The sequence below is a fragment of the Apaloderma vittatum genome, unplaced genomic scaffold (genome assembly GCF_000703405.1).
Source record: "Apaloderma vittatum isolate BGI_N311 unplaced genomic scaffold, ASM70340v1 scaffold8362, whole genome shotgun sequence".
NCBI classification, from domain to species: domain Eukaryota; kingdom Metazoa; phylum Chordata; class Aves; order Trogoniformes; family Trogonidae; genus Apaloderma; species Apaloderma vittatum.
In genome coordinates, this window is record NW_009705190.1 from 23,184 (window position 1) to 36,293 (window position 13,110).

The 13,110-nt window shown below is 42.0% G+C and overlaps 1 protein-coding gene across 1 annotated transcript in view; it reads right to left on the reverse strand.

Moving 5' to 3' along the window:
- NUP98 (nucleoporin 98kDa) overlaps positions 1 to 11,800 on the reverse strand; it is a gene marked incomplete at its 3' end in the record, with an annotated part of 32,952 nt that extends 21,152 nt beyond the window's left edge. The window contains exons 1-12 of the mRNA XM_009865302.1: positions 11,728 to 11,800; positions 10,861 to 10,962; positions 10,447 to 10,626; positions 9,640 to 9,779; positions 8,114 to 8,221; positions 7,341 to 7,524; positions 6,770 to 6,930; positions 5,789 to 5,926; positions 5,060 to 5,147; positions 3,262 to 3,354; positions 2,710 to 2,850; positions 53 to 186 (exon numbers count right to left, since the gene is read on the reverse strand). Coding sequence (XP_009863604.1) covers positions 53 to 186; positions 2,710 to 2,850; positions 3,262 to 3,354; positions 5,060 to 5,147; positions 5,789 to 5,926; positions 6,770 to 6,930; positions 7,341 to 7,524; positions 8,114 to 8,221; positions 9,640 to 9,779; positions 10,447 to 10,626; positions 10,861 to 10,962; positions 11,728 to 11,800 — 1,542 coding nt within the window. The remainder of the gene's footprint in view (positions 1 to 52; positions 187 to 2,709; positions 2,851 to 3,261; positions 3,355 to 5,059; positions 5,148 to 5,788; positions 5,927 to 6,769; positions 6,931 to 7,340; positions 7,525 to 8,113; positions 8,222 to 9,639; positions 9,780 to 10,446; positions 10,627 to 10,860; positions 10,963 to 11,727) is intronic.
- Positions 11,801 to 13,110: the final 1,310 nt, after the last annotated feature.

Consider the following 13,110-nt stretch of genomic DNA (forward strand, 5'->3'; position numbering starts at 1 on the left):
CACAACTTCATATCTCACCCAGAAAGTGAATTCAACTTTCACATGCACTTACCTCTTCTTTCTTCTTTGGGTCTGACATGGGGTTTCTGAAGAGTGGAGAATCTCCAAAGGGTGAGTAAGTCAAGCTATTGAGATGCTGCTGAAGAACAGCTTGCTGGGCAGCTGATGCATTTGGGTCTGTCAAGGCTGTAAAGAGAACATGATTTTTTAGTTTTAACAGTTATATTAAATTAGAACCAAGGTACACAGAAAAGACATTCTTCCAATCAGATGATCTCCCCATAGGAATTCAAATTTCTATACAAACATCAGCAATCCTTTTCCCTGCTTTTCAGTCACCATTGCTGTAGCAGTCTGAAGGAAGAAATCAGATTTTACTCCTTCATCAGAATTTGCAGCCATATTGAGTTTTTATTGGTGAAAAGCTGAGGGCATGGAGATATACACATCAGTAGAATGAGCCTGGCCTGCCAAAACTTTTAACTAATACAGCTTCTGAAATATCTTTTAAGGAAAAAGTTTTTTAAAAAAATAAAAATCCATGATGCTACGTTTCCATATCCTGGCTTACAGCAGCCAAACTTACAGATCTGTAGTGTCCTCTCAACAATGACGGCCTCTTGACTGTCTTCTAGACTTTCACTTTGAGCAACCTAAAGCTGAATCATCTGCAGAGTTCCATCAAGGGAGGTCTCAGCATAAGAAATAGAGACGTATGATGGAAACAAATAATAAAACTCGATGGCACCACACTGATGAGGGTATTTCATCATGACAAGAACGTAGCTTGCTGCAACTGCACGCTGCCTCACAGAACTAGTATATGCTGTTACTCTGAGGGGTGGTGACAGGATCATAGAACAGGGAGGCTGGAGGCACCTCGGAAAGTCACCTTTTTCCTAGCACCCTCCTCAAGCAGGGCCACCTGCACCAGTGCTCAGGCACCCTTGCAATGAAAAGCATTTCCCAATGATCTGAGGGATTCTCCCGTGTTCCAGCATGCGCCCATGACCTCTGGTCCTGCCACTGGGCACCACTGGGAAAAGCCTGGCTCCATCTTCCGGGCACCCTCCCTGCGGGTATTGATGTACATGGATGGAATGTCCTGAGCTGTCTCTTCTCCAGGCTGAACAGCTCCAGCTCTCCCAGCCTTTCCTCACAGCAGACGCTCCCAGCCTCTCTGTGGCCCTCCACTGGAATCTCTCCAGTATGCCCGTGGGTCTCACACTGGGAAGGCCAGCACTGGACACAGTGTTCCAGATGCAGCCTCCCAAGTGCTGAGCAGAGAGGAAGGATCGCCTCCCTCCTAATACAGCCCAGGACATCACTGGCCATTTTGCCACAAGAGCACACTGCTGTCTTGTGGTGAACGTGCTGTTCACCAGGAGCCCTCTGACCTTCTCCACCCAGCTTCTTTCCAGCTGGGTGGCCCCAGTCTGTGCTGGTGCCTGGGTTCAGGGGCAGGACTTTGCCCCTCTTGAACTTCATTTCTCCAGCTCGCCCAGGTCCACCTGGATGGCAGCACAACCCTCAGGCAAATTAGCCACCTCTGCTCTCCCTTCTGTCGCCTACAGACAGGAAGAACCATTCCTCATAGCCTTTGACATCCGTGGTCAGATTCAGTTCCAGATGGGCTTTGGCTTTCCTACACTCATCCCTGCATCCTCGGACAATGTCTCTATATTCTTTCCAGGTTACCTGTCCCTGCTTCCACCTCCTGTGTGACTCCTTTTCATGTTTGAGCTTTCCCAGGAACTCCTCATTCATCCATACAGGCTTTCTGCCAGTTTGCCTGACTTCTCGCTTACTGGGATGGAACTTGGTGAGGTAATCACCCAGTACCAACCAGCAGTTTCAGGCCTGGTTTTCCCCTACCAGTATGGTGTCCCACGCACGTGTCACTGACCCCTGCCCTAATTTGAAAATAATTTTCCTGAAATTGCAGCCTCTGGGGTCTGGAGCATCAGTTATTTATGCCATGTGTTTGGCGAATCTGAGCACTTGAAACAAGGTGAACATCGCTGGAAGTGGCAGACATTTTAACTTAAAGTGGTAGAATCACAGAATCATTAAGGTTGGACAAGACCTCTAAGATCACTGAATCCAACTGTCAACCCAACACCACAATCACTAAATCATGTCCTGAAGTGCCATGTCTACACGTTTTTTGAAAACCTCCAGGGATGGCGACTTCTCCACTTGCTCAGGCAGTCTGTTCCAATGCTCCACCACTCCTTCAGTACAGAAATTTCTCCTCATGTCCAATCTAAATCTCCCCTGCCACAACTTGAGGTAGTACAAGTATTTCACCAATGGCACACCACACTCACTAAGTCCCTCTAGCTCTTCTATCCAGAAGTACTGAAGCAGCTAACACTATGTTTCCTTTACAGTTTTTTTTGTAAGTACCTACTGTTGCTGCCCCAAATACGTTAGTAATCTTAAACACAAAGCTCTAAAATAGCTACAACTATTAGTGACGTTAAGCAACTTTGAATTACTTAAAAAATATACATATAATTATTAGCACCAAAAAGATGTTATTAACACGGTCTCCACTGCTACTGAAAACAGAAGTGGCCTCAAATAGATGCTCAAACACTTTTTTTTTTTCCCACGAAAGCACTTGGGTGGGATGTGCTCCTATGTTTAGGAACATCTCAAAGTAGGGAGGATGCAGTAAATAAATTGGAATTAATGTACACTTACCTACAGCAGGCTGAGGGGCTCCAAAACCCAGAGTGGCTGTTGAAGTATTGAATCCTGGTGCTCCAAATGCTCCTGTTCCCAGTGTCCCACCAAGTTTAGGCTGGGTGTTTCCAAATAAAGATGTCTGTCCTGCCCCAAGAGCTGTGGCAAGAGACATAACGGTCATTTACTATGAGACTGTGACAAACTTGAAAGCCAATTTATCGCACAACAAAGAATCAATTAAAATTGCAGTGAACATTCAACACATTCACAAATGCTTCAGACACTCAAGACTCATCTGATCAGAGGCTTCAAACCCAGAGGATATTGTCAGTTTTCAGGGCCATTAGCCAACACTGTTAGCAACGCTGCCTATGATTTCTAAAAAGTTACTTAGTGCCATGTTAGCAAGCTCTGCTTGGTACTTACGTGAGACTGGGATTCACGGCTTCGAGCTAAAACATCTACAGCCTTTACTGAACTAGAGTTAGCAAGTAATACCAAGGCTATACTACTGAGGTTTGAAGACTATGCTTAGGCTAATATGAAAAAAGTTGGTAAACCATTTACCTGTTCCAAACCCTGTCCCAAGGCCAGTTCCCAGAGTCCCAGTTGCAGGCTTATTTCCAAATAAACTATTTCCAGCAGTGTTGGCACCAAAACCTTCAAGAACAAAAGCAGTAACTCATTTTTAAATTGATCTCAAATAGTGTTAGATGAACACATATTTAAGTATCACCAGCTCAAAGACAGCCTTGTGACAGTTAAGGTCAAATTTCACACATTATTTCCAACAATGCAAGGTAAACCGAGAAGCAGAGAGAAGGGACTTGAGCAGTAAAAAACCTGAGTTACAATTATAATATTGAAAACGTCAGAAAAAATACTGTTTTGCCTTCTTAAGCTTTTCTACTTGTTACCAACTTCTGAGTTTTACTGAAAGCCAGAACAGACATGATGCTGTATCTGGCAACAGAATGTTCTAAGTTTGTTTAATACTTGGAAGGAATAAATCCCATTTTATACCGTTTATACCACACACAGACTCTGATTCGGCAGGTAACAACTCAGATACATACAAGCACAGAGCTCAAAGGCGCATCTCTAATTATAACTAAGTATTATAACTAAGTACAATTCAAATCTAACACAAGACAAATTAGTTATTAAACTCAAGTCTGCGAAACTATCCTATGGTGGGTTAGTATGCAAGGACAGAATGGAACTAGAAAACTGCATTCATGGACCAACATCAAGAACACTTTAGAACCAAACTCCATTTTTCCTACAAACTGTACCACTGCAGGCAAATTAAAAACACACTAGTCAGCACTGTTCACTACCAAAGAGTGTCAACACACCAACTAAGGTGGCTATGAAGAGCTTGTAGACCAGTGGAACAAGAGACTTGGAAGCAAGCATTACAAACACCGTGGTAACAGTTTGCCCAAGGCTGGTCACATGAGGAACCTGTACTTGCTGAGGTGCTGCCCCTGCAGTCCAAGAACTTGACAACTCCTTCCCTCTCTCTAGTCTGACAGGCTAATTGCACTTTTATCACTGGTATTAAAATACATATTTTTAAAAAGGGACAGATGTGAAGATCGAAAACCACTCCTGTCCACTTTAAGAAACAGTTTTGCCCTTCTCAGTCAAGGGGAAAAAAAAATGAAACAATTCCCATGAAGGCAGACTGTTATTTACTTGAACACATTTCTCCTGCTCAATTACATGCTCACTCAACACCAGTTCTCTAACATCTGTGTGAGAGGCCAACATTAACATAGGACCCAGTTCTTCAGGACTCCGATTCTTCACACCACAAAAGACAACAACAGCTACCAGTTAAACTGAAACTGTTTTACTTTTAATTCTCTCCAGTGCAAGATCTCCTCATCCCTGCCATCAAGCTCTAGACATCACTGGTTTTACCTTATTTCCTTCAGTACTCCTTCATAACTGTAGCATGTTTATAGCCTCTTAGCAAACCTCTTTGTTTCCTGAATTTTCCCAATTTCAAAAGTCTTCAATTATAGGTTCCACCTTCTCTTAAGTACTCACTGAAAGACTGGTACTTCTACCTAATGATCTGCCTTCTGAGTTGGGGAGTACCACCAAGAAGAAAGGTATAGAACAGCAGCCACAATGCTTCCCTGCAGCAACATGTCACGATGCATCCCTGCAGCAACATGCATCAGACGCACGGCTTACCTCAGAATTTTAACATTCGTAATTATTTAGCATGCAATATTCAGCAGCCAGGTGTGTGGTATATGCAGTATGGTTTTAAGTGACTGAAATCCCACTTTATATGTACCAAAATTGGAAGTGTTTGTATTGGTTCCTAAAGTCAGGGTTGGTTTGTTACCAAAGAGCCCGCTGCCCGTGGTTGTACCAAACGAAGGAGCACTGGTCGTGGTGGTTCCAAATCCAGCAGGCTTGTTACCAAACAGGGTCTGAAAGGAAAAAAATCCCATGAATTTGGAAGCCTGACAAACTGACATGAGAAGAACTGCAGTCATGCTTTGATGTAGGCAGGAAAGCAGAATTCAAGCCAAGCATGATTTAGACCACGCAACTCAGACTCCCAACAGTGGTGTGTTATTTCAAGCCACATGCACCAGTACACAGCAGTCACCTTCGGGAAACCTGTTACAGCTGGACTCTATCTTAAGGGTCTTTTCCAACACAAATGATCTTATGATTTTCACTCCACTACAACCAAAATGACTGAGGATCAAGAATCAACTTCGTTTTTGCTGAAGTCACCATCACAACATAAAGGCCTGCATTTTCAACACATCCTTCGCAATACACAGGCAGCGAGACTCTCAGTCTCTCTTGCTGTATTTTTGCACTTAGGAGGTCGTTTGTTAAAAACATTCTTTCTGCAACACTGGTTCCATTACACATCCTTTTACTGTATCCTTCAGCTGACACAAACCCATACTATTTTTGCATCTTAGGTATCTAAACTCTTAAGACAACACTCCTTTCATGGAGGTCAAGATCCAGGAACAGGACTCTAAGCCATTCTGGCTCTATTTGCCTCTTTTTTTAACGATTTTTTTTAATTATTATTAAGGTACAGACATACCGAACCGCCAACACCAAATCCTGTGTTAGCTTGTCCAAAAAGACCAGTTCCGGTTCCAAATCCAGTACCAGCATTTGTGCTGCCAGCTGTTCCAAAAAGGCCTCCAGGCTGCGAGGGCTGGGTTACCCCAAAGAGACCCTACAAAGAGGAATGAGGTTAAGATAATGTTCCAATGCTTGTCCAAGTCTAGCACTGATGAGAACAGAATCAACATGCAAAGCTGGTTCCCCCTTTTGCTGGGGAAAGAAGGTGGGTAAAAAGCATTTCAGAAGCTGTAGTTATTCTCCAAGAAATAACTTACAAAAAGGAAATTAAAAAACTAATCCAAGAATTTATGCTCCAGGCTTAGAAGGTTATTGGAATTTCCTCATCGCTCTAAGTGAGGAAGGTAGAAAAAATGGCATTTCATGGGGTTTTATGGGAGATGTCACAAAATACTCAGTAACAATATAGTGTATTTGGAGCCAGAGCCCCTAGCTATGGACCAAGTTATAGCTATCAAGAGACCATGAATGCTGTGCATTAGTCACCAGGAAGTACAGAACCATTAATAAACTCCCACAGAATATCGATAAAGGAATACGATCTGCGTGAACATGATCAGAAATCCTTGAATGAATAGAGAGCAGACTGCTTAAGGAAGGGAATGGGAAGAGGCATTAAATCTGTACTGCTGACCAATTACCACAAATGAAAACTTTTGACTGGCAAGAAGTTGCTAGCTCAGTGTTCAGAGCTTTGCATCCTAGTTTTATGAAGCTGTACTAGCATTTGAGGAAGACTTAAATCACTATCACAGCCTCGCTGGAGTAGCTGTACCACAATTTGCAGATGTTGTGTTGAAGGACATGGTTTAGTGGTGTTGACAGGGCTAGGAAAAGATTGGACTTGATCTTGAAGGTCTCTTCCAGCCAAAACTATTCTGTGATTCTATGATTTTATGAATTTACACCTTTAAGGGTTCAAACAATTTTATCTTACCATTGTGTTTGTGTTTGGCTGCCCTAGAGTGGTATTCCCAAAAGAAAAGCCAGTGTTCTGTGTTGTTGTGGCTTGACCAAATGGTTTGTTAAAGAGACTTGTAGTTTGAGATTGCTGACCAAAAAGACCTCCGGTTGTTCCTGTTCCAAAGCCAGTCGTACCTACAAAAAGAACACATCTGTTAGAAAACCCTCAAGTATTTACCCAAACCCACTAGATTTCCATACTCGGCACATTCAAAGAGAAAAAAAGATGTTTCAATTCAATGGAACAGCGAAATACCCCGTGTCACTAATACCGCATGGAACCTGTGTTCAGACAAAGTAGTCTGGAGGAGATAAGAAATCAGAAGTTTGAAGTTGTACTTCAAACACTGTCTCCCTTTTTCTCCCCAGAGCAAAAGGGCTGTTCACGTGTGGTAAAAATGGTGTACGCATCGACAAGAGCATTCAATTCTGCTCACAACTGCTGTTGCCATCTCCGTGGAACTAGGTGCTTTCTTCAGAGCCGGCTGCACATGAAATACATGAAGCCCAGCATGGCCGCCAGCTTGGGCAATCCCTGTACTTACTGGTTCCAAAAGCACTTTTATTCTGTCCGTATGAAAAGCCTGTGTTAGTAGTTGAAGAGCCAAAAAGTCCTGTAGCAGTACTTGACGTAGCAGTAGAAGAGCCAAATAAGCCTGCAGCTGCTCCTGCTCCTACAGGGTTTGAGGGTCCTTTCCTATTTGCCTGATAGTCTTCTAAACGAAGTTCCTAGGAAAGGAAAATTTAGTTCTTGTTACACATTCTTTTTACACAGGCTAAGGTTAGAACATTGTCAGTGGCATGTTCACACAGCATTCCAGCCAGCTCCAGGATGAAGGTAAAGAAAAGCTACAACACCTAGATTTTTAAAAAGGACGCCATAAACAGGACCTAATTTAAATGTACTTCTGCAGTTCATTTGGGCTTTGATTTTACTTCAGAGTTTTTTCAGATCTTTTGAGCAGAAGACCTGTTTGGAAGTATCGAACAAGGCAACTTGAACATAAAAGTTGCAGGTTAAATCCTTGGTAACATTAGTAAATATTAATCATCTGAATTTTGCTCAAGTTCTGCTGTACAGCGAGATGAAGTTTCATCTCTTCAGAAAGTGTAGTGTTGAGCATTTAAAAACAAATGCAATTAATATGACAACGCATCAAGTATTTTACTTGATACCTCCCTTTTGTGAGTGATGCAGATATTGAATGTTGTACTCAACAAGCAGAGGAGTTACTTATTGCAGTCAAAAAAGCTCTGATAGACCAACACTAACAGGCAGACAAACAAGATAAGCATGTTTGAACGCTCATGGACTGACCTCAAGAGATTTGCTTTCGTATTCTTTCATAGCGGTAATACATTGGTGTTTGGTATTGATGTTAGTGCTACCTCCAGATTTTACCATCGTATCTGTACCAGTTGGTGGCTGCAAGAGAAGAGGTTAAGGTATCAAGTTTAAAAACGCAGACAGGCTTTTGTTAAAAGTTAGTACTCTCACCAGATGCTGTTAAAAACTAAATTTAGTGAAGCAGTGTACTGACATTAGTGGTACAGCTGCCGCCTCACCCAGTGACAAGGCATGTGCGGCAGCAATCAATAGCAGAATTTAACCCAGTAACACTCAAAACAGTGCAGTTCATTTCCTAATTTTGCTTTAAAAATAATTTGCACAAATTTGTGACACAAATCCTCTAGCCATGCAGGGATTTCATCCCCCATTTTTTTAACTGCACTACGAAAGCATGTATCAATGGCACTCAGTCTGCCCAAGCTATCACCACAGTTCTGTCTTCATTCTGAAATAACAAAGTTTCAGTCTGTTAAATTGTCTCAGTCTACAAATGAAGAGGGCTGACATTTACATGAACAAGTATTTGAGAATACCAATGCCTCTTCTCAGTAGATGTCAGTTACCCCATTTCCATCACTGCTGCTTTTCCAAGCAACCCTCCATTTTCAACCACCACAGAACTGAGGGGGGGATCTCATCATGCTCCACAATTACTTGAAAGGACATTGTAGAGAAGTTGGTGCTGGTCTCTTCTCACAGGGAATTAGGGACAGAACCAGGGGGAATGGTTTCAAGTTGCAACAGGGCAGGTTTAGGCTGGACATTAGGAAGAAATTCTTCACAGAAAGAGTGGTCAGACCCTGGAACAGACTGCCTGGGGAGGGGGTTAAGGCGCCATCCCTGGACGTGTTCAAGTGTCACTTAGATGTGGTGTTGGGTGATATGGTTCAGGGGTGAACTTGTAGTGTAGGGTTAATGGTTGGACTCGATGATCCCAAGCGTCTTTTCCAACCTGAATTGTTCCAGGATTCTATAACCCTTTAAAAAAAGGCAACTCATCCAGAAAACATGGAATCAGTCTTCACATTTCAATTTGCATTTCCAAAGTCATAGTGACTTACAAGAGAATTGCATTTATTCTGACCCATTCCAAGATGTCTTTTAACATCTCTTACTGCCATTAGCACTTAGCCTTCACTACCCTAAATTCTGTGGCACTTCCTACCTTCCCAAGAAAGCTCAATTTTAAGAGCTGCTTTACCTCTTCAGCTTTAACGCTGAAACCTAGAAAGTCTAGACAGGGTATTACTCCACGCTGTTTGAGAAGTTCGTCGAATTCAGAATAAAAAAAAATCTAGTTCTTTGGATTTAATTATGCATCCCATTTACACTGCAGTTTCGCTAAAGGGGATGTTTTCAAATCATTTCAGAACACTACATACTTGCATAGGAACTACACATTTGACCAAATAAGTACTTTACACAAAAGAAATGCAAAACGTGATGCTTCCTACAACAAACAGATTTGATAAAGAAAGACAATCAGAACTTACATTAAACTTAATAGTTGTGCCAGTAGGAGCAGCAGTGAAACTAGTCGGGCCAAACAGAGAGCCTGATGTACTCCCAAACGGATTGGAAGTAGTATTAGTGGTTCCAAAGAGACCTCCACTGCTGGTACTAGTTCCAAAGTCTTTCAAAAAGAAAAAAAATAAAATAAATCAGTACTAAACCAAACCTGAATTTTAAAACTTAAACCCCATTTTATTCGAATGACAAAATATTTTGGATAGGGAAAAAAAAAATTTGCAGCAGAGCTACAAACCTATAGGCTGCCAATGCAATATTCTGCTGTAGAACTGCCTCCAACTCATCACCCTAGGAAATACTGGAATAACCACAGCAGCCAGGTTCATTCAACTCCTGACAATGTTAACAAAATTACATGTATAAAGGGAATAAGTGAGGTTTCTGCTTCAGGGAATTAGTGTAGAGTTTAAGAGGCATTTCAAGCATTCCGATGCCAGAAGCCAAATCAACTCTGACTGCTCTACAATAGCAGAATAAAAGCTAAAATGAAGCAGCGGCAAAAGATATTTAAGAACAGAAAATGCCAATTGACCACCTTTTTCAACTTTTTCTAAAACCTCATGGCTAGAATCACAGCTACAGATTTTGTAGCATATCAGGCTCACTCTTGGCTACTGCAGACCACAGTAGTCACTGGATCCTTCAGAAGGAAAACACACCAACCCGCCACACTAACACTTGTATCAGATCCACCCATGCCTCCACCTTTCCATGCTCTTCAGTCAAACAAAATAAGCAATGCTCAAGAGGGCTGCAGCAGTTTTACTCACTTCCAAACCCTGCTGGCTTATTCTGCGCAAAGGCATTATTTTGGGATGAAAAGAGGCCTCCACCAGTGCTGGTAGTTCCAAACAAGCTATTTGATGTTCCAGCTGATGTTCCGAACCCAAAGCCACTGCTTGTGGAGGAGGTGGCTGGCTGATTAAATGTAGTTGAGCCAAATAATCCTCCTGAAAACAGAAACAGACTATTAATCACTTGCAGTCATTAATCGCTTATGTTTTACAGTTGAGGGTTCTTGGGGTTTTTTCATTGTTGTTCCTTTGTTGTTTAATTTCCTCGTTGTTACTTTTGTTGGTGGTTGCCTGGTTGCTTTTCTTTACCTCCCCAGCCTTTTTTGGGTTTTTTTAGTAAACATTCCTCTTTCAGCACTGCATTCCACTACAACTGTAACAGAGCAGTACCTGGTTTTGTCTGCGTAGTCCCGAAGAGGCCTCCAGTATTATTGTTCGACCCAAAGGCTGATGTTCCAAATGCTCCTCCACTTGTAGTACCAAAGCCAGCATCTGAAAATCAGCAGTAGCGTTTGAAACCATATTCTAAACCTGTACTGGAAAGTAAACGCTGTCACTGCCTGTTTAACTTTCCAGAAGTTTGTGCATAACAACCCATCCACCAGCACCTGGGATACACAACGTGGTATGACTAATATTTCCACAGAGTTCTTCAGGCAAAAGATTACAATATTCGAATCAGACACTTCTACAGAACACACAGACACTCCTCTGCAAGGTCTCTACCACTTTTACAGCACCTGTTGTTTCTCCTGTACCTTGGTTCAGGAGCAATATAAACAGAATTACCGTGTTTCCCTCCTAATGAACAGGGCACATGCACATACAGTCTGCTTTAATGGCTAAACACTCATGCACTGTGGTGTTTACAATGTGTATTTCCAGAAGACACTGCTGGCATTATGTGCTTTTTCCTGCTAAGTCTTCCCAGCGAATCCAGTCCTAAATGAAAGAAATCTAAACCCCTGCTCTGGCAAGACAGCCTTAATCTAGGCAGTTGAGTTTCCACTCATTTTAAAAAATGGGAGTTTCAACAACCGTATGTGGAATTCAGATATCTACCCAAATTAAAATCTTGGTTAGTGGAGAAGCGTAGGTGCCCTGAATCTGATTCACTGCAAAGTGAGCTGGATAGTCTAGCAGCATTTCAATTCCACTGCACACAAACAATCACCACTTCCATCTGATTCGCCAGCTGCACGTCCAGGAAAAGACACTTTAAGTACTGAAAAGTCAGTTTATAGATGGTGTACTTACTTTGTCCAAAAGTTGAAGTTGTCCCAAAGCCGGTGCTGCCTCCAAATGGAGTTCCAAAGGATTTGTTAAACATTTTCAGTTTTCCCCCTCTAAATCTGGAAGGAAGAAATTAGCTTTTATTCAAAGCTTATGTTGAAAAATCATTTTTCCTTTTCCTCTTTGTTGATGCAAGCCATCTAATTTGAGTGTTTATGCCATAAAAAAGCATGACAGCATGTTTAAGTCACACTAAGTCATTTAAAACACTGTTGAAACCCTGAAAGGCACAAGGACACTTTAGCAACATCGTAAATAAGCTGCCCACCACCTTTAATCATGGCAGATTTTCTGTGACTCTTACAGACTTAAAAAAACCACAAGAAATGGAACTACTCCCCTGATCCACTCCCTCAACAAAACCCTCTAGAACCTGTAGCACTAACAGCACTTCCCACATCTGTTTCTGGTACATTTGGTCCACATCAGGGAACACAAACTCATTTGTGCTCAGCCACTGCAACACCCAAAAGACCTCCCTCCGGCACGCTCCTCCAGCAACAGGCACAGGGATCTGCACTCCCAGGACCTTCCACGACTGATGTTCCGTCAAACTCTATTTGCCAACTACTTCAAACAAGACACAAAGTGGGAACGCACTGTATAAGAACTGCAGGAATACACCTTCCATCTGCTTCCCATTTATTGATCACGGGACTGCACTGGGATTTTCTTAACATTCTAAAAGTTGTTTTTAAATGCTTCTCCAGGGGAGTCTTACTCCATTTACGCAGGCACCCAATTTACCTTCACAAATCCGCTGCTTTACTTACATTTAGTAATGCTACCTCACTTCAAGTCTTCTCCAACTACAAACACAATGTTACACCCATCTTAAACAAAACCAGCCAAGATAAAAGAAAATCATGACAGATCTTTGGCCACGCTCCAGTCAGAGAAAGGTGTAGTCTTGTCCTGTATTGGAGCTAACAGGTCTTAGTTCCAATATATTCAAATCGCCAATATTATTCAGTAAACAAAAAATAAAAATAAAAAAAAAATCTGTTGGCAGCACTAGCTGATCCACAGCAGTGAACTAGTAAGTTCTGTGAAAACATTAAGACATCATAGTCCATATCAGGACTATTTGCAAAGCTCTACTCATTATCACATTAGGATAACACTGTAATGACATGCTAGTTTTTACTGTTTTGGCATTTCTTAGACTTTGTTTAGATTTTGCAGAAGGCTCAACATCCAGGATAGCAATAAACTCTTCTCAGTTATTCTCCATCTGGTCACCAACAATCTAAGTTAAACTCAAAACCCACACCTTTACCCGATCATCTTCTACATCCTCCTAACCCGAAGGAAGCATGTACACACTTGGCGTACAGCTTAGCACAG